General features: G+C 36.4%; 1 protein-coding gene across 16 annotated transcripts; it reads left to right on the top strand.

The window, feature by feature from the left end:
- Nucleotides 1-9,819: 9,819 nt before the first annotated feature.
- LOC139190375 (uncharacterized) lies at nucleotides 9,820-12,477 on the top strand. 16 transcript variants are annotated; one of them, XR_011574567.1, is made up of 6 exons: nucleotides 9,820-10,519; nucleotides 10,584-10,908; nucleotides 11,219-11,266; nucleotides 11,366-11,378; nucleotides 11,772-11,851; nucleotides 12,213-12,477. XR_011574567.1 is itself a non-coding variant. In XM_070810532.1 (4 exons), the coding sequence occupies exons 1-4, from the start codon at nucleotides 10,025-10,027 to the stop codon at nucleotides 12,285-12,287; spliced, it is 303 nt and encodes a 100-aa protein (XP_070666633.1). In that variant the 5' UTR covers nucleotides 9,820-10,024; the 3' UTR covers nucleotides 12,288-12,477. The 16 variants fall into 16 exon arrangements, 1 of the variants encoding a protein (XP_070666633.1); XR_011574566.1 differs by adding an exon at nucleotides 11,582-11,688 and having other exon boundaries at nucleotides 10,584-11,266; nucleotides 11,366-11,458; XR_011574565.1 differs by having other exon boundaries at nucleotides 9,820-10,083; nucleotides 10,820-10,908; nucleotides 11,366-11,851.
- Nucleotides 12,478-21,400: the final 8,923 nt, after the last annotated feature.

Below are 21,400 nucleotides of genomic sequence, written 5' to 3'. Positions count from 1 at the left end.
AACAGAAAATAACTGCCCACTCACTGATAAGTCGAAGGGTCGTAACCCCCGTGACATCCCTGGATGCGCTCGTCCTCGGGATAGGTATCACCTATATGCGAAACAACTAAAATAACGTTATTTAAAGCACATAACCGACAATTTGTAATAACTTCTCATACGGTGCTCAATTTGGGTATATGAATATACCACAATGACCTACTCGACGTCACGGATGTCGACATATTTTCAGAAAAAAATTCCAAGGCTGCACGCGCCCCCACGCGCTGGGATGGGCACGGGTCCACGTGCCCCCACGCGCATCACCCCTAACCTCCAATCGCCGGAAAACTGGAGATTTTTCAATCTCCTTGTTCTCCGTCATTTCTCAATCATTTTTCACGCATTTTATGTCAAAATGAAGCCCTAAGCATGTAGATTCACGTTACACTACTTTAAGGTTCTAAAAACTACGAAATTTCACCGGAGAAATTCCAAGAAAACCGGCCAACTTCGAACTTAACGATCTCGACGTCCAAAACCTTCAAACTAAGCACTCCGAGCTTCCTTAGGACCTCACTAAGCTCACTATAAGCTTAGAATTCCCTAAAAATCAACACATCACGAATGCATGAACAATACTCAAATCGGACCTTGCGTTTTCAACGTGATTTCTAAGGTTTCTTGTTCTAAAACTAGTACCAAACGACTCAGGAGGTCGAAAGGATGAAGAACCTTACCTTTTTGGCGTCGATCCACGATGTTTAGAGGGAATTTGGTCTCGTCCGTACGTTTTTGAGAGGGAGAGAGTGAGACTGAGATGGAGAGGAGAGAGAGAGCACGGGGGAGAGAGAGAGCACGGGGGAGAGAGAGAGAGAGGTTTGATCCGTGTGTATGTGTGTGTGGTCCATCCCAAAACCATCACCATCCATTTTTCTTAACTCCCTAACCACAAAAATACATATAACCTTTAATCCAATTATATTTTCCAAAACTTAAGAAATATGCATATTCAATAACATGCCACATACATACCTTAGTAACCGTCAAGGGTAATTTTGTCATTTCACAACCTCGATATATAGAATCTCGGGACGGGCTGTGACAAAGGATCCCTCAATTAATTTTATTTGACAAACACTTACTCATTTTATAACTTTTTTCAAAACTATTGAGACATCCACTTGTAGGCATGAAAATGAACGAATACAATTTTTCAAAGAAAAACTGTTATGACTACTATTTAATCCAACTGACAAATGATTTTGGATTTGGGTGATTTTTGTTAGAGATAATTTTTAAAGAAAGACTTAAAAGATAAATAGCTGGATCGCTAAAATACAATATCGAGTGAGGCTTATAAAAACTCTTCAAATAAACTTATTTGAGGGATCTCTCAACGGAAGGAGACTGATGTTCGAGTGCTCAAACCTCTCTCCCTACCTCGTTTGTAGCAGAAGAAGATGTAGATGGCAGGACCCATTTTTCTTACAACAGGCTTTTCTTACAACAGGCTCATCTCGTCATGTGAAACCCTAATTTATAAAAGTCATAGATATGGATGCTTCGGCTAGCATTGCGTACATTGTATATATCATCGGTCTCATTGAAGTGTCATATAACTCGGAGCTTTTTAGACACAACAAAACTAAAAGTGTTCATGGTTCGAGGTCAAGTCAAGGTCAATTAATGAGACGAAGACAATGTGTTAAAATTAAAGAAGAAAGAGTAAACAAAATGTAATGATAGGGAGAATAGTATTTTAAAAGAAATTTTATAAACTAAATAATGTGGTTGTTAATGATTAGATTATTACTTAAGTGTTCATTAATGTGCTTATTTTGTAGGGAGTTTTAACAAAACATTCCCAGTACTATTCACTTTTAACGAAAAACCATATTTATAAATTTCCCTAGTACTATTCACTGTACCTTTAAAAAGGGCTTTTCATTAAAAATGAAAGTTTTTTGGACTTTTCATTAGTTTTGTTTATTTTGTATGGGTGATACATTATTTAATTTGCGAATTTAATTTAAAATTTTGGTCTCTCTAACATTATCCAAACACAAACGGATATTCAAGGACAGAGAGTATTACCAATCTTCTCTTTTGAATTTTTCTACGTACATTGAAATTGTTTGTTTTTGGTCACTTCTTAAAAATTATATTTACAAACAAATTTAGCAAAATTTAAAATCACTTAGTCCTCTAACTTGTTATTCAATAATATATGAATTCATGTTATTCAGATAAACAATAAAATCATGACAACATTAACCAGACAATTAAATATTTTTTTATATTTTGCTGAATTTCGTTACTGAATATATTGATCATAAAATGGTAACATAGAAACTAAATATATCATCAAGTAATATTACATGATTGTACCCATAAAGAAGAATGTTAAAACATAGCAAAAAATAGTTAAAGGGAAGATTGCTAATATCTCCCGTAATGATGAGATAAGCAATAGGGAATTTTGAACCCATCTGACTTCATTCTACACTCAATTTAAACTTTTAATGTAAATTATCCTTTTTACCTTTATTACATAATTACCATCAATTACAAGATTAAATTAACAATAAAACTAAAATTTATCGGTAAACTCATACCCAATAATCAAACTCTACCATCATGCAATCTTTATTATACGTTCATTCTAACATGTATTCAAAGTACTAAGAGCGTGTATATCAATTTAAGCAACGTTGAGGGCCAAAGAATGTAGCCACTAATGATACTGTAGCCTCTTGAAGGTGATTGAAAATGCTTTGATAGATACGTTGAGATTTTCTTTTTCTTTTTTTTCTTTTTTTCTTTTTGAAAATATTTATCAATTTTTTTGTCTATTTGCATTTGGGGATACGCGTCCAACCATATCTTGCTTTGAACGCTAACACTATGAAGAAATAATTTACTTTCCGTTGCTTCCACTTTATATTTTCATAATAGAGCCTTAGAAATATTGCAACAATCCTTTCATAGGGACTAAGAAACTGTTCCAAATTGGTGATCATTTCGTGTCAAGGTCCCTTCCTAATGATATCTACAATGCTCAAGCACTTCAAGAAATTTCATTACCTTCGAATAAAATTTTCGGTCCCATCAGTGAAAATATTAGGAAGCTTTCCAATTTAAAGCTCATGCCCATCCTTTACCTTTGATGAATTACATAGACATTATTAAATTAAATTTGGGATTCAACAATTTCAGAGGTAACATCTCGGCCTTTGATTTCTCTAAACTTACTGAACTAAGTAAACTGGATTTTATGAATAATCACTTCTATGGTATCTTTCTAATAACCCTTTACCCATGCAAATCGCTCAAAGCACTTCAACTGACTACAAACAATCTTGACTGACTACATTTGAGGGGAACCAAGAATTTTATGATCCCCAACTTCCAAACAAATGCCAATATATAAATACAAGTAATGACAAATATGCAACAAAAGAATAAATAAGCACGAGACAAATATGTGAGAGATACTGCTCTCTTTAATCCTTGAATGAGTTGCAAAAATACTGATTTTGTGTCTTTATTTTCTAAATGGGTATAAAGATAAATTTATATATTGAATTGGGTTTGTTAGGGTCGTTTACGTAATAAATTTGGGTTTATTAGAATAAATTCAGTGTAGAAAGAAATTATATGGGTTCAAATAAAATTTCTCTAAGTAGCATGTAGACCTACCATATTGTATAATACTCTAGGAAATTGTTCAATTACTCTGATATTTATGACTCCACCATATTGGGATATTTGGAAACATAACCAAAATTTAGACCATGAATAGAATAATAACTACCCTTTTAAATTTATGATAATTATAACCAAAATTTGATATATCATTACTAATATACCCTTAATAACTAAAAACTAGCTTTTCTCATCTTGTGTGTGTGTCTCTCCATCTCTAACTATACCAACCTCTCTCTCTCAAAGCAGAACTGCTTTCTCGCTAATCAGAAATTTTCTTCTGGTTTTGGGTTTTTCAGATTCTCTTGGCTTCTATTTGGTTGGTGGGAAAGGTAAGGAAATGAAAAAGATATTTCAGTGGTTTGAATTGAAATTTGAATGCTTGTGTTTGCAAGCTCGGACTGTTGAAAACATTCTGCTGAATCTGATCCTGGTTGTTTTGTGGCTTACAATTTGATCCTGTTATTGTAATTCTGCTTAATTAAATTGGTTGTTGAATTGGTTTTTGAAAAATATCAAAACTTAGGGGTGGGTTCGGTTTAAATCGGTTCAGTTTTTTGCCAAAACAGAAACCAAACCGAAATTTCGGTTCGGTTCGGTTCTTTTTTTTTTTGGTTTTTTTTTGTTCAGTTTCGGTTTTTTGTTTTTGTTTTTTTTCAAAAACTAAAAAGCATTGAAATTTTAAATTTTAACATATCCAACACAATCATAACATAAGCATTCTAACTAGAATCAAAGACAAAGAAAATAAACATTTAAAGTTGAACTAAAATCATCAATCAAGTCTTCCGAAGTCCAAACTAACAACCTCACAACACAAAAATCGTACAAATGACTTAGAAAAGTTAAATTGTATGATGTTGTTCAAAGATCAGGGTTGTTTGCTTGTAACTGCATGTTGACAACTTGATTAGTAAAAGTAATGCGTGGGTGGATTTATTTAGTGTGTGTTGGATTCTTTTCCATCACAAATTACCCAAGTAATCTACTTGAAATAAATGTTTATGAATTCTGTTACATGTTATATGAGAGTAGATTTGGAAAAGAAAGCTGGGGCAGAAGTAGACAGTGCTATGGAGATGGATGTAGGTACTTCAGGAGGAGGTTTGGTTCCGGAACCTTATATGGAGGAGAAATAATAGGTTAGGGTTTAGAGTTTTTATAGGCCTTTTTTTAATATTTTGAGCTTAAAGTTTGGCAACACATTGGGTTTAGCACATTTTAACTTACAAATTGGGTTTAGAAAATAATACCCAAAACAAATAATTAAATAAAAAAATTAATTTAATTAATTCGGTTCGGTTCAGTTTCTAGATCACTAAAACCGAACCGAACCAAATACCGAACCGAACCAAAAGAATTTGGTTCGGTTCGGTTTTTTTGGTTTCGGTTCGGTTTGGTTTTCGGTTTTTTTCGGTTTTCGGTTTTTTGAACCCACCCCTAATCAAAACTGGGTTTGAACAAATGATTGATCTATCATAATCTCCTGAAAATCTAATTGCTTTCGTACCAATATATGAGACTTTTATCTAATTGATATATCATATATATATAAAGTGAGAGCCTCAGTTTGGTGAAGCATTCTAAAATGCCAAGAATGACCATTTGTTTCCTTCACAATCAAAATCCAAAAAAATGGAAAAATGAGGATAAATTGGTAAAAACACATAACTGAACAAAAAAACTGTTTTGAAAAAAAAGAAAACAAAAAGTAAATACGTTTCCTCTGCAGGATTCCCACAATCTGGATTGAGTTTAGTAGGACATTCCACAATAACTACCTACGCCCCCACTAATATTTAGAGATGAATAACCCCTAAAATAAAAAAATAAAATAAAAATAAAGGACAAAGTGGTAAAAAAAGGATAATTGAAAGAGAGAGAAAGCATTAAAACATATGAGTTTTGCTGGATGAGGAATGAGAACCACGAACGTGGGATTCAAACAAACCCTCCACGTTCTGCGAACTAACAACCAAATCAAAGCCGATACCTTGTGTTGATGCACAAAACCGGAAGTCTTGGAACAATGTAAATCCGACCCTGAATCTACAAGAAATGTAAATGATACAAGAAGTATCGTGGTTCACCCTAAGGTTTGGGCTACGTCCACACTGATATGTATTTATCTGTTTGTGAGGGAGAGAGATGGAGAGAGCTTCTGAAGGTGAGAGAGCCCTTCCATGGCCTAGGAAATTGGCCTCATCTAATTGTGAGGGTGAGGGGTCCTTTTATAGAATAAGGACTCCTCACTTATTACATATTTACCCATTTCTTTATCACATAATTACATTTAAGTCCCCTGAGTATTTATACGAGGTCTAAATACGAGGCCTTAAATATGGTATAAACAATAGTCCCCTAAGCCTTCAGTCAAGAGAGTCTTGGCTGTAGACTTGAAATTTAGTCCATGTGTGGGCCAAAGTAACTAGATGTTGTCTTGAACTGATGCTCAATATAAGGCGGTGCTCAAAGTGAAACGATGCTCAACTATAAGTAGCACATGTTGCGAGGCTGTTCGGCTTGTGGCTTATGTTGCTTTGGTTGGCTCGGCTTGTGGCACTTGAAGGTGAGGGGGTCCATTTTATAGAATAAAAGCTCGCTCCTCAATACATAAATAATGGGTTAGGAGTGATGCTGGTGGCGAAGCGGTTGCTCAGCTGGCAGCGTTGCTCTCTAATGAAGGTGAGGGAGTCCCTTTTATAGAATAAGGGTTCGCTCCTCAATACATAAGTGATGGGTTATGAGTGATGTTCGCGGCGAGGGGGTTGCTCAGCTAGCGGCGTTGCTTTCTAATGAAGGTGAGGGATTCCCTTTTATAGAATGAGGGCTCGCTCCTCAATACATAAGTGATGGGTTAGGAATGATGCTCGCGGCGAGGCGGTTGCTCAGCTGGCAGCGTTGCTCTTTAATGAAGGTGAGGGAGTCCCTTTTATAGAATAAGGGCTCGCTCCTCAATACATAAGTGATGGGTTAAGTTTCCCAAGTATTTTTCATGAGTGCTCTCTAATGAAAGTGAGGGAGTCCTTTTTATAGAATAAGGGCTCGCTCCTCAGTACATAGATAATGGGCTAAGTCTCCCAAGTATTTTTCATGAGGCCCAGTTGAGGCCCAATATATGGTACCTAATGTAGTCCCTCAAGTCTTCGGTCAATAGAGTCTATTGGCTGGAGACTTCAAATTGAATCCATGTATGGTCCGAATTCGCGGTTGTTCGGAGGCGGTATTTGTATACCCTGTACTGAAGCTTTGTAGGTGAAGCTTTGCAAGTAAAACTTTGAAGCTAGAGCTCTGTAAATGATGCTTTTGAAGCTAGAGCTCTGTAAATGAAGCTTTTGAAGCTGATTGACATGAGTGATGCTCATGAATGTTTATGTTTATTGACATGAGTGATGCTCATGGATGTTGTCATGAGTGATGCTCATGAATGTTAACATGAGTGATGGTCATGAATGTTTATGTATGATTGTCATGAGTAATGCTCATGAATGTTTATGTATGAATGACATGAGTAATGTTCATGTATAATTTGGAGTACTGGGAGTACTTTTGATCACCTGGTTGGTGGCATGAAGGAGAGTACGGGTTGTACATTTCATCCCCTGGTTGGTGGCATGAATGGCTAGTTGCCAAATGATATTAGAGTACGGGTTGTACATTTCATCACCTGGTTGGTGGTAATAGCGGCAGGTTGCCGAATAATTTTGGAGTATTGGGCGTACTTTTGATCACCTGGTTGGTGGTAATAGCGGCGGGTTGCCGAATAATTGTGGAGTACTAGGCGTACTTTTGATGACCTGGTTGGTGCTATTTCGGGCTTATGGGCCTTCGCCCTTTACACAACATTCTAGCCCATTTATTTTGGGCTTTGCCGTTTTTTATTTATTTATTTATTTATTTATTTTACCATCTTATGGGGTTTATACATATTACCCTATGATGGGGTTTATACAGATGTTTATGAAAGATAAGGAAAATAAATTACATCATTCAAAAATAAGGAAAGTAAATCACATAATTCTGATGGGGTGTTTATTCCTTACTTTTGCTTTCTCTTTTGCTTTTGTTTTTCTACTTTACTTTTGCTTTCCTGCTTTGCTTTTGCTTTCCCATGTGCTATTTTCTTTTCTGCTTTTGTCACTCCATTTCTTTGCCCACCCATGTTCCCCATCTTTTGATGCAATCCTTTAGGCGCAATTTTTGATAATCTCCAAATCCTTAAAGTAAGATCATCAATGCAAGTAATCATTTTGTCTCCATTTTGCTGTCATGCATGTGCAGACACGCCGAAATATCAAAAGGAAAGAGCAAATAATAACATCCATCACTGCAGCCATGAATCTTACCGTTTTTCAAGTACTGGGTAGGATCCACCACCGCCATCTCCGAAGAGCCTCCACCATTTCTCGGAAAGTAGAGCAGATATTCCTATCAATGAGACAGCTCTTGATCTTGTTCCAGAATGAGGTGCTGTCTTTGTTACTTTGTTCTTGACAGCAACTTTAGTCCCGTCACGGAGAATCCCTCTGATGGCGCAAAAGCCGCCGCTGAAGCTCTTCAATAAATTGAGTGACAGACGGGTCTCAGGAATTGAGCAGCAGGACCTCATGGGCGGTGATGATGACCTTGATGTGCTCCAAGTTGATCACGATAGCTCGCTCTCGACCCATCACCATAGACGGGTACGAAAGAAACGGATCCAGGATCCGAAGGTCCCGAGCGGGTAGACCGGTCCGCCGCATGATAGCGTGCTTGTCGGCCTCTACAACCTGGGCTTACCCGCTGGAGTCTAGAAACAACCATGGCCTCACGCCAAGCCCCTTCTTCCCCAGCCCGCCAGCCACCGACATGCCGAAGCCGGGCATTGTGGGTCGGGTCAGGTCAGAGTTGTCTTTCGCTGGGGCTGTGGCAGACTAGATGGGTGGTGACTAGGATGAGGGATTCTCATCACTGTGGTTGGGAATTGGGATTTACAGGTCAACCTCTCCTGAATCCCTCTCTGCTTTGTTAGAGTTGGGATGAGTTGATGTGTTCCAAGTTTTGCTCGTATGCATTTATATCTGAAAAAGAACCTTTTTCCCAGCTTCTCCCATAAGATAGCATTCAAATTTAACAGCTGTCTTGGGCAGCAAAACTCCTCAAGCTGATTTCTGAGGGAGTTCATCAAGACGAATAAGCACTCTGTTAGCTTGCAGAACCACCTTGGCGGGTTCCCATTTTTGGGCAATTTGCTTTGACTCTCATTGAATTTCTTCGCAGACCTGGGAGTAGCTTCTGGCTGTTGGACAGAGAAGCGGTGTTGGGTTTGTACAACAAAGGAGTTGGTAGTATGACGAAAGTGGAAGCCATGGCAGAGCTCGAAGAAAGATTGAGGGGTTTCAGTGGAGGTGTAGAGAGAGTGAAGAAATATTGGGGATGGAAGAAGTGAGGGAAGATATCTTAAACCCTGGTGCCCGGAGCTGTGTGAGGTAAGGAGAGAGTTGTTGAACCGGCAGAGACCCGAACCCGACCCGGCATAGTGGAAACAAACTCAATCAGCACACCCACTAATAAAAGTAGCCCACGAAGCCAAGAAGAACCCGGTTGCCAGAAGCAGTTTCCAAAACTCCATTTTCCACTGTTTGGCTGATGGTAGTGAGGCTAATCAAACAATATTTGGAAATGTGAAATCTGGATAGGAAGGGACTGCTTTCTTGGATTTTTGTGATTTTGCAGATTCAAGGTGGAAGTGAAAAAATGAAAGAGAACCGACACAACTTTTCGTATCAATTCCCACAGACGGCGCCAAATGTTGATGCACAAAACCGGAGGTCTTGGTACAATGTAAATCCGACCGTGAATCTGCAAGAAATGTAAATAACACAAGAGTTATCGTGGTTCACCCCAAGGTTTGGGCTACGTCCACACTGATTGTATTTATCTAAGAGTATTTGTGAGGGAGAGAGTGTGAGAGTTTTGCTCTATATAGGAGAGGCTTAGTGCTTGTGAGGGTGATGAGGTCATTTTATAGAATAAGGGCTCCTCCCCTAATTACATATTTGCCCCTTCCTTTATTATATAATTACATTTAAGTCCCCTGAGTATTTATACGAGGTCTAAATACGAGGCCCTAAATATGGTATAAACACCTTGCTTTCAATTCCTATTCTTCCGCATCCTTCCCCTTTCACTCCCAGCACCATCTGCAATCCCTTTCTCTCTCTCGCTTTCTCTCTCTCTAAAATCTAAAATTAATTGACGGTGTGTTTTTGAATGCAGGGAAGAGGAATTCTCGGATTTAGTTTTGCGCGGGCAAAGTGTGGGCTTTGAGAGTGAGCTGAAGTTATCTAGCAATTCAATGGAATCAGAGAAGGAATTTCCAGAGTTGAACCAAAGCCTGTACCCAAATATTGAGCCGTAAGTTGTCTACAACGAATATTGAGCCGTAAGCTGTCTGCAGCACATTGCTTTTCTCTACCTCTTCCATATAATTAGGTTTACAAGTTGTTTTAGATATTCAGTTAATTTTGAAGCCATTGTCAATCTTTCCGTTGCAGAGTTTGATTTATCAATCATCTGCTATATGCATAGAATTTCATCTTTTTTCCTTTCAATTTTGGGTCAAATGTTGGTAGCATGATTATAATCTTTCAGTTACAAGTGTTTTTTTCCTTTCAGTTGCTATATCTTTTGGCAGAGTATTTAACAGAAGTTCAATTTCAAGCAGTCACTTTTCTTGGATAGAATGTTGCGGAAAGAAATATTTGACAAACGAATTAGTTCCTTACTTAAATAAATAAATCGAGACGACGAGGACTTCATCACGCAAAACTGAATCATCTCATTCTTTTAGGTCTAAAATAAATCAAGACGACGAGGACTTCATCACGCAAAACTGAATCATCTTATTCTTTTAGGTCTAAAATTTTTTACTTTTTTTCCTTCTCTTTTGTCTTCTTTTATCTATATATATATAAAGAAAGCCCCAGTTTGGTGAAGCATTGTAAAATGCGAAGAATGACCCTTTGTTTCCTTCACAATCAAAATCCAAAAAAATCGAAAAATCTACTTTTGTCTCTTAGTATTTGATTTCTTTCCCCCCCCTCCCCCTTCGTCTTTCATTTTAATTTCAGGTATAGGAAATCTATTGCAGGGAGCGGATGGAAAGAAGCACGACCCATCCTGTGAAAACTGGAGGAAGAGATAGGCGGAGCGGCATTTTGTTGCTTAGGATTCAACTACGTATGCTCTTTCTGAGTACTTTTTATGTTGGTTTTCTTCTTACTTTTATTATTTTCTTGGTAAATTGTTAACACGCTTTTGTAAACTGATAGATATGTTGATGTATAATTTATGGAACTATTACGATTCCCTTAATTGAAGAATAATTCGTACTAGATATTAGAATTCCAGGGTATAATGAAATGCCCACTGCATGAGAATCTTTTATTTTTCATAATTAATTTTGTTAATTCAATATTTTCTTCTTAACATTCTATTTGGTTTTGGAGACTGCTTTTACAAAATTATGAGTTTTTTGTGTGTATAATAGTAAAAGAAGAGAGCCTTTGGAGGGTGCTCATATATAGGCTGCGATAAGGTAATTGTTTTCAGTTTACGAATAGTTATCATTTGGTGTTTTTTTTTTTTTTTTTGAAAAGCCTTTTTCATTGTAGTTTTTTTGTTTATGTTTTTGCAGATTTATGAATAAGGTTGGGTATTTCTTGCTGGTGATTGTATGATTGAAGTCGGTTTCCTTTCTTCACCTTTATGCTGGGTAGTTGATTTTGGGGTACAAAATATTGTTTTTTTTAAGTGATCGGATCACATTTAAAGAATAATGTTTTTTTCTTCAGTATCTATTAATGTGGTAATTACTTCTTTTTTATTTTTATTTTTTTTAATATTCTAACAGAGTTTTGCTTGGATATCTACACAACACCAGGCCTAGATCCATCATTAATGAGTGAATTGGACATCATGGCACTTATTATGCTCTAAATAGTTTAATTTTCAATTTTTGTATGTACATTTTAGCTTTAAAGTTTTTGTAGTTTAAGTTTTCGTTTTCATTAACTCTATAAGCTTAATTTCTTTCGTTTTAGGTGCTCAAAAACCGATTGAGAATGATGCAACCAGAGACAATTTGGGTACAAACTCAACTGCAAACGAAAAAATTGTTCAGGTATATGTCTTCCATTTGTGTTTTTAAGTGATTGCATTTAGAGTTCTAATATTTGGTTATTGGAACTTATTTAAAGTGCTATGTGCTTTATCTTCTTCTTCATTTTATAGCTTTATGAGTTCTTTATGCCTTCTTTTTATGTTCTTATTTCAGATTACTTTGTATATTTGGTTGTATTCTTAGAGGAATTTTCTTGCTTCACTCTTTGTACATATATACCATGGAACTAAAACGAAGTATGCCTATAGGCAGTTTGGTTTCAGTGCATTTTATCCATCAAAATAAGAAAAGAGAATAAGTAGTATGGAGTTTCTTTTTTCTTACGGACAAAATTTCAGTTGTGTATATTATGCTAATGCAGGAGAAGTTGCTTCTTTTTTTGGATGTTACTGGCGGGTGGAAATCAGACTATTTGTTCGAAGTGTCTACCGATTAGATTTGATTGCACAAAGATAATGTTGTTGCCGTACCCATTATTTTATAGTGTCATACATCAGTATGCTTATAGATGTATGCTTCTATAAGCTATCAAAGCAAAGAGAAATTTTCTTTTCTTGGTCCGTGTTAAATGTGTGTATATATGCAGCATGATTTTATTTTATTTGGAAATATACTACTATTGCATACCTATTTACCGATTTATTATCGGAGAAGAGTACAAAATATTGCAAAGTAACTTCTATTCAACGTTGTTCAACACAATAGTAGAATAAATTGTCTCTTAATATTGTATTTCTAAGTCTAATCCTAAGGTAAACCAAAAAAAAATTGCAAGAGCGCGTGTAGAAAGACTAAATGATTTGGTGTGTATTTGTCACAAAAAAAAATATTATGTGCAATTCTCTCCCCTTTTGGTTCTTTTATACTGAGTCATTGACATATTTCTTGGTTACATGGTTGTGCTTACTACTTCTCAACAGAAGGAAAAAAAACACACGATGAAGTTATATATTAAAAAAAATAGGAGGAAAGATGGGTGTTGGCCTCTCACAAATTCAAAATCAAAAACTTCGAAATGGCCCTCACATTAAAATATAAATAAGCACTTACGAAATAAGGAAACAAATTAAGCAGCACATTTTCAGGGGCACGCGTAGTGTCCGTGATAAAAAAAATATCTCTCGCATGCGCAATACATTAAACATATATCTTGACAATTACAATGAAAAATAACTAACTTGAGACATCTTTAGCAATGAGATCTTATTTATTTTCAGTAATCACTTAGGATATATAAGAAGTAACACATCTCTGGGGTGTGTAGCGCCCGTGATGCAAAAAAACCTCTTGCATGCGTGTGAGCGAGTGCAGAGAGGCTAGTGTTTACATTATGTTGACAGCATCTTGGGCAATTTCAGCTCGCAATTCCAGTGAGTTAGTGGACATTCGAATGCTGAACTAAGTTTGCAAATTTTTTTTGTTGAGCAAACGATATTTATCTACACTAAAGAGAGAGAGAGGGGTTTCTAGATTTTGGAGGAGGAGCTCTGTAAGAGTAGAACCTCTGGCGTGTAGTTCCTTTATATGAGGAAGTTTTTATTCATTAATGATATATTAATAATTTTATATTAACTTTTAATTATAATTATCATAAAATTAAAAGGATGGCCATAATCCAGGTCCAAATTTTGCTTATTTTTCTAAATTTCCCACCTAATTTTGGTTGTGTATAGTTTCACTTCATCTTCCGCTTGCTAATTAACTATCCAAATCAGTGGGGGCAATTTTGTTGATGGTGTTGATATTTTTTTGTGTTGAATTATCCGAGAGACGGATCAAAAGCCCATTTCTAACAACAACGATATTGTCCACAATTTGATAATTATATAATTATTACTTGCACAATCCGTCAGGTGTTGAGTTTTATCACAAAAGATTTTGGTATTAGTAAGAGTAGGAGTAAAATATGAAGTCTTCTTTTTCCATCTTCCGCTTTCTAATCAACTTTGTGTGAGCTGCTTCTCAAACAAGTCTAGGACACAAACCCCATTAAGTTATAAAAGAGTGGTTGAGCTGCTTCTCGAACAATAACAACCACATTGCCTGCTTGTCTACTCGTTGTCTGGAACATCTGCAAGCTTATTGTTCTCAAAGTAATCTTTTACTTTTTCTACAAATTTATCGATTCGATCCTATTTCCTAGTGCCTTCGAAATTGTCATGGAAGAAAATAACTAAGAGGCCTACTAGGAAGTAGGGGCTTCCAGCCATATATGCATCCGGGTCTTATAATGCATACTCAAGCACCTAAACACAATTGTCTTTTAACATTTCTTCTAATGACAAGTTAGAGTGCGGAGGTCTAATCCACTTTACAATTTGATCATGTACATTAAAATTTTAACTAGTAATTTTATTTTCTAATTTTATAAAAGAAAAGATTTATGCATACTCTATTTCTCCTCGTGCACTTTTTGTCATTTGATTATCTTATGATTTATTCAGTCGAAGCAAACACAAAAAAAAAAAAAAAAAAAAAAAACATAAAAAAGTAGGAATGTACATGAGGAAAAAAGAAGGGTATAGATATCACTACCCCTTAGAATTGATGAGTCTATAGCTTAAAATATACCTACAAGATTATTGAACTCTTAAACAATCCAATTAACTAGAAAATGACACACATACACACACAAAAAATATATAAATGTGACGACCCGTCCCTAATCTTATGTTTTTACAAAATTTAAAAGTGTGATTTTATGAAAATGACATCAAAGGCAAGGGTCTTGACTTCCGTTGATCAACATATAGCGAGGTGTATGAATTAATCCATTAGCGTTTTCTTGAAGTACTCAACATTACGAAACTGGAAACTCGAGAAGTACTTTTGGTTTGGTCACTATTTATATATATTTTATATATTTTTCTAATATATATACTTTATTTATGATTTAGTGATTTTTTGGGGGGAAAAAGTTGAAAAAGAGGAAGAGAAAGAAGAAGAGGGAACGGGAGAGGGAAGAGAGATGGGTTGGTGCCCAATCGCAGGAGAGGAAGAGAGGGAACTGACCAACCAGAGAGAAGGGAAATGAGGGAAGAAAGAAAGAAAGGGAAGAAATCGGGTCACCACCTTAACTCGTTTTTTTTCTCGACCCGGTCGGAAATAATGGAATCCTTAGGTTCCGCCGGCCAAATTACGTCGGTTTAAGTTGAACCACCATTTGGAATGTACTCCAGACCCTCTCCTTATCATTTCCATCCCAAATTCGAAGAAATTGGGCTCGAAATCACGAAGAATGGCACTAGTGGGTGCGGCGGGTCACGTAGGCAATCGGCCAATCCCGAAGGTAATCATGTCAATCTCCACCACCATTAGGCTCCCCTAGAACCCAGGAACAAAGCCCAGGCAGTGGTGGAGGTGTTGGAGCAAGTTTGGAGGTCGAATCAAGCACACCTAAATATAGGGTTTCCGACGGGTTTTAATGAAATTGAAGCTCTTCCCGGCCTATTTGGCCTTGGTCACATGTATGAAAGTTACCCTACTCATTGAGATCTTCATTCCTGTAATTTTTGGTAATTTTTGGAAATAATTGGATTTTCCGACGAGTCGAGACGGCCGACCGCCACCCACGGCGGTGCGTGGCCAAGGGGCCGTCAATGTCATTCTTAGGCTAAATTAGAGGCCTTGAGTTTAGTTTTGGTAATTTTATAACGTAGGTTGATCGTTTGAAACTAAATTCCTTACGATACATTACTTGGTAAAAATGTGAATCGACGATCCGACCGTTCGATCGTCACCAAACTTTAATATGTTATAATACATAATATTTAAGGACCATAGGAAATTATGGATTGGGAATCTGACGTACGGATCTTCCTGAATTGAATTTGTAAGTTCATAAAATAAAATGTTAACCGCCACTTGGTTTTGGCAATTGGCGGAGATCCGATCGTTGGATCGTAATGGAACTTTAGGATGTTGTTCGAGAAGTATAATGTGTATTTTTAGAAGTAACAGATTGAAAATTTATGATGCGGATTTTCCGGATTGAATCTTAAGGGTGTGTTTTATGTAATTATGTATTCTATCGATAAGAATTTTGAGATGTGATTTGATAATTGTTCTAGGCGCCGATCGCTCGTGACGCCTCTTTGTGTGTGCTAGGGAGTTGTAGAGTAAACTCTAAGTGAGTGAGTCTTTTCCTTCCTATTGTATACATATACATATATATATATATATATATATATGATTGATAATTTCACAAATGGTTATAAATTGATTATTGCATATAATTACTGTGAATGCTTAGAAGTACTGATGTGAACTACGAATGACTTGATCCCTGTTTAGGGTACGTAGGCAGTCTAACGAGACGCTAGATGCAGCCATACTATAAATGAGACTAAATAATTGAGACAATAGCCTTGTTTGGGAATTGAGCAATGTGAAGGAAATTGGTGAAAATCTGAGATTTAAACTTATGTTTTTAGTGATTGGATATTGGTCATAAATCAATGTGGAAGGAATCAAGAAATTGAAATAAGGACACGTAAGTAACGATAGTTAATTAAACTAGTGTTTTGTTGGACTTATCCTTGATAATTATTTTCGAAAATAAATAATTCGGGCGCAGGGCGTTATAGATTGTGCATTTTACGCCACATTATATATATATATATGTATGTATGTATTGGAAAAATACTATGATATGGTTAAGTTTTAGATTTGCATTATGGCATATCCATATGTATATTTTCCTGCACATAATTATTGTGAATGCTTTGAAGTGCGAAGGTGAACGCAGAATACATAGGTAAATTCAGGTGAGTTATGGTATTAGTTGAAATGATTGGGTTATGGCATGATCACATTTATGTTTTAGGCAACTCCGACATTGTAGTACAGGTTGCCTATGAGTTGCATATGTCATATGAGATTGCTTTAGTTATGCGAGATATGATGAGATGCATCTAGAGCTCATAAACTTGCATCCCGGTGTTAGTGCTCCTGACCGTGGCCAGGGCACAATCCTTCACGTGATGTTCACCTCCCGCATCTTACACTCACCTTGGATCCAAGGTAGGTGCACAGTCCTATCTTACAGACCACTTTAGGTGGTTCCAACTCATAGGTAACCTGCAATTATTCGCACAGTCTTCACGTGATCGTAGCACTTAAGCATATTTATTTACACCCAGTCCTATCGTACAGACCACTTTAGGTGGTTCCGACTCGTGTGCATGTATACTTATTGAGCTATGGATAAGTCGTACAGATCACTAGAGATGACTCCGACTTATGAGCTAGCATATATGATGAAATATGTGATAAGCTAGCATATGTGATGAAATATGTGATGATCTAGCATATATGATGAGATATGTGATGAGCTAGCATATATGATGAGATATGTGATGAGCTAGCATATATGACGAAATATGTGATGAGCTAGCATATATGACAAAATATGTGATGGGCTAGCATATGTGATGACATATGTGATGAGCGAGCATATATGATAAGATATGTGATGAGCTAGCATATATGATGAGATATGGATAAGTCATACAGGTCACTAGAGGTGACTCCGACTTATGAGTTAACCTTGATTGATGAGATATGGGTGCAGTCGTACAGGTCACCATAGGTGACTCTGACTTGCGTGCTAGTATGAGTTATTAATCACATGATTATTGATATTGCTGATGAGATGCTGTGTTTTGGTATATTTATGATTTTTCTGGAAAACTATACAGGTGTTGTAGCGAGGGGTTGTAATGTTTTATACGGTTTCTATTAAAATTATGTTTCCAGGGCCACTCACCCTTGTTTGGTTTTCACCCTCCAGGTTTTATTAGTTGAGCTTCTTATCGTCGAGGATTCATGGCAAGTCTTGGTATTGGAGATTGCCTTTGATGGTATGATTCTTAATTCATTATACTGTACTTACTTATGCTCTAACGTCACGTGTGAAGGGGGTTCATTCCCGCTCACCAGCGCACCCTAGTATTTAGGCATTCTTAAGTTTAAATTTATTCACATTTTTCCACATCATTACACTTTATGGCTTCGTCACCTTCCAGGTGTCGGCCAACACAGCTCGATTCGAAGTCCTAATGGACATTACAGATCGGGGTGTGTCAATAAATGTATATATATAGATGAAAATGTAATTACTTTGGCCGTCACTTAATAATATGATCTAGTGGTATTCCTCTTTCCTCTTCACTTGTAAGTGAGACTTCTTAAGTTCGATTTTAACCAAAGGCGAATTTGAACCACGTTATTGTTAGTCTATTGTAAGACTTATCCCACTCCCCCACTTATAGATAATATCGTTTGTTCAAAATAAAAAAGTAATTACTTTGGCCTAAAGCTCCAAAAAGCTTGAATCTTACAAGGACACGGTTAACTTTAAAGTTTGTAACCTACTTTGAGTTGGAAAAGTTAGCAATCTAGTGTATTTGAAGTTAGCGTGTTTTGGTATTTTTTGTGCTAGTGTTTTTAGTAGGATAAGAAATATGATTATTTTCTTATAATTTAGTAGGGTTTGCGATTGCTTTCTTGTTTGTTAAGATTTCAATTTTTATAAATACACCTTGTAATTTTAGTTGATAGAAATCTAGTCTAGCAATATTCTTGGTAAATATATAGTGTTCTTATTTCTTTACAGTCAATAAAGATAGTCAAAATTTATAATTAATTTGTTATTTTTCTCGTTATTTGATTTTTTTCTATCACTATGGCCTCGCTATTTCAAAACAACTGCACCAAGAACACTGAAATATTACTAACCAACTGCACCGACAACACTGAAGTTTCTAAGAAATCTTGCATCCCTTGCTTCATTTTCAAGCTATGGATTTATGGTGATTGGTTGACAAAGTCCTCCCCAAATCCCCACAAAAGTATCTTTGTATATAATTCAACTTCCAAGCTTCGCTTCAAATGAAAGCAAGGGATATATCATATCTATATATATATATATAGAATGTACAAGAATTTCAAGGTTTTCTGTTTTTGCTAAGAATATCTTTAATTGCTTTTGACAAAATTAAAGTTTATCTTTAATTGCTTTTGAAAAAATTAAAGTATCTGTGTTCTTTTAATAATATCCGATGTTCAACGTGTTGATCCAATGTCACACGACATAATGATAATAATTCATACCAGCAATATAGACACATGAATACAGATAAGGTATAAGATGTTGAAAATAAGATCGAATCCAAGTCCTATTACTTTCTCAGGATGCATCGAATGTAATCTTTATAAGTTACCGTTGCTTTCCTTTTGTCAAAAGCCAACATCATATAAGAATCTAGAAGAAAGTCAAGTGAATGTTAACTTGTTCGACTCTAAAAGTTACAAAGTCTAAGCGGGGCGCAGACAAAATAATTAGTAGCTAATTACGTTTTTTGGTGGCTTGAATGTTGATGCGGGCATGCCAATTTGCCACCGAGCTCGGCCGGGGAAAATAACTTGAAATATGGTGATGTGATGGAAGCCGCTATTACCTTCTGAATCAAGCGAGTCCGGCTATTGAAGGAACACCATCGCCTTGAGTTCTAAAACCTGAAGACAAGGTTATGTAAATCACTGTGAAGTTATGGATTCTATGTACTGGGTTCAGCAACCTTAACTATATTTTTTTTGTTGGCCAATTAAAGTAAATTTCATTAAAAGAGATGATAGTACAAGGTAAGGACAATTAAAAAAAATAGTCCAGAATAACCAAACAAAAGCCCAACTCCATAAAAGAAAATTACAATGAAATTGGCCCAAAAAGAGCAGCCCAACACAACTAACAACCAAAAAAGCCTAGATATGAGAATGTAAAGTAGCCACCTCCACCAAAACAGCACCACCACCACTGCAGATCCGTCGCCATTACCCGAAATAAGGGTCGAAGAACTAAATGGATGAACAGAAAATGGGGGTAGGCAGGCTACCCGCGCTGAGAGTGCTCCCATAATCCTACCAAATAGTGCAAAGTGCACTTTAAATGCTACGAGCCACCAGAGCCACCAAAGTACACATCTGGAGGAGATCCTAAGAAGAGACACCCAATGAAACTAGCAGCAAGGGTAGATGGTTGTAAATTCATAATGAGGAGCGATATTTGGAAAGGACAAACCCTCAACTATATTGGTGAAAATATAGGTTCACCGAATCGATATCAAACAGTATGGGCAAAGGTACTCAAAGGTTATGAGCGTCTTAATTGTAAAAGTGGATAATGTAACCTGAATGTAACCAATTATAGAATACCTTACTTCTCCGAGAAGCTAATGAAGTGACATCTTCGCCGACTGAGACTTAAGATAAATAGCCATCCACAGACTCAAAGCAAATCCTCGTCTATCTAGTCAGTCGAGATTCCTAAGGCAAACTGACTCCACAAATCTAGCCCCATCTATGCAGTCAATCGCCTTCACTAGTTGCTTCTGAAAAATCTCGTTTATCTAGTCAGTCGTCGTCCATTGACTGCCAACCAAACCTGAATGAGTTTATAGGGATAAATTGCTTGATGTTCAAGTTGTAAAGTCTGATACTCCTTGGAATATTATCTTAATATAGTTAAAATTATCTTTAATTTCCTCATGGCCAATCCGTCCTTTTATCTCTTTTTAACTCATGATCAAGTCAAGTCTTATACTTGGTTATCTCGAGACTATTAGGGATAATTGCATGCACCACATATCTAGTCGTCACCTCAAGATGAGTCCTCATTGCATGAAACATTGGACTCGTTAATTATTCCTACTCTCAAGCATTTTCAGGATAATTCCAATAACACCTTAAACAATACTATGATTGTTAAAACCATAATACTATCTAGAAAAGTTATTAAAAATCAATTTCATCTTCTTTTAATCTAACAGCTCCAAATATATGGGTTGATAGTGGAAAATTGAGTATGGACATAACTACTAAAAATTTTGATTGAGAAAATAAGCATAGTTTATTGAGCAAATTCTTTAGGTTGCTGATATTGAAACTTTAAAAATTCATCATGCACTCTTACTTTTTGAAAATACAAACGAAAAGGTTGTACTTTAACGAGTGCAATACTTGTGTGTGCACAAGGACTCATTATGCACTATTTACGAGAAGAAATTGCACCTACCATCAACACACCCGTCCACATTTGTCGTCACTCAAGTGAAAAACGTGACTTGTCCTAACTAAAAGGGAAGAAACGTGAACAACACGTATTGAATGACGTGATAGCACGTGTGGCCATCAGCCTCAATACATCAACAGAAATATCACACCCAACTATGGGCAATGTGTGGAGCAGTCGAAAAATCTATCAAACTCTGAGCTGGTTTGGTATTGCTTGATATGAGAATAAGCTTATTTTTTTTCTGCTTCACATTTTCAGCATTTTTTACTCAAAATTGTGAAAATAAGCACCAAACACCTTTTTGAACTCAGCTTTTTTTTATACCCACTTTTTATAAAAGCACATCAGTACCAAACCAGTACTCTTAACTCATTTCTATTCTCCAATTTCCGACTACTCAATGCTATGTTTTTCACTTTTGGCAGTAGTCCTAGACCCAGCTTTGGTAAAGATTGTGGTAAAGCTCTACGAAATTT

This window comes from Malus domestica, chromosome 13, assembly GCF_042453785.1.
Source record: "Malus domestica chromosome 13, GDT2T_hap1".
NCBI lineage: Eukaryota > Viridiplantae > Streptophyta > Magnoliopsida > Rosales > Rosaceae > Malus > Malus domestica.
Note: the sequence above shows the minus strand (reverse complement) of the source record. Positions and strands in the feature narration are given on the sequence as shown.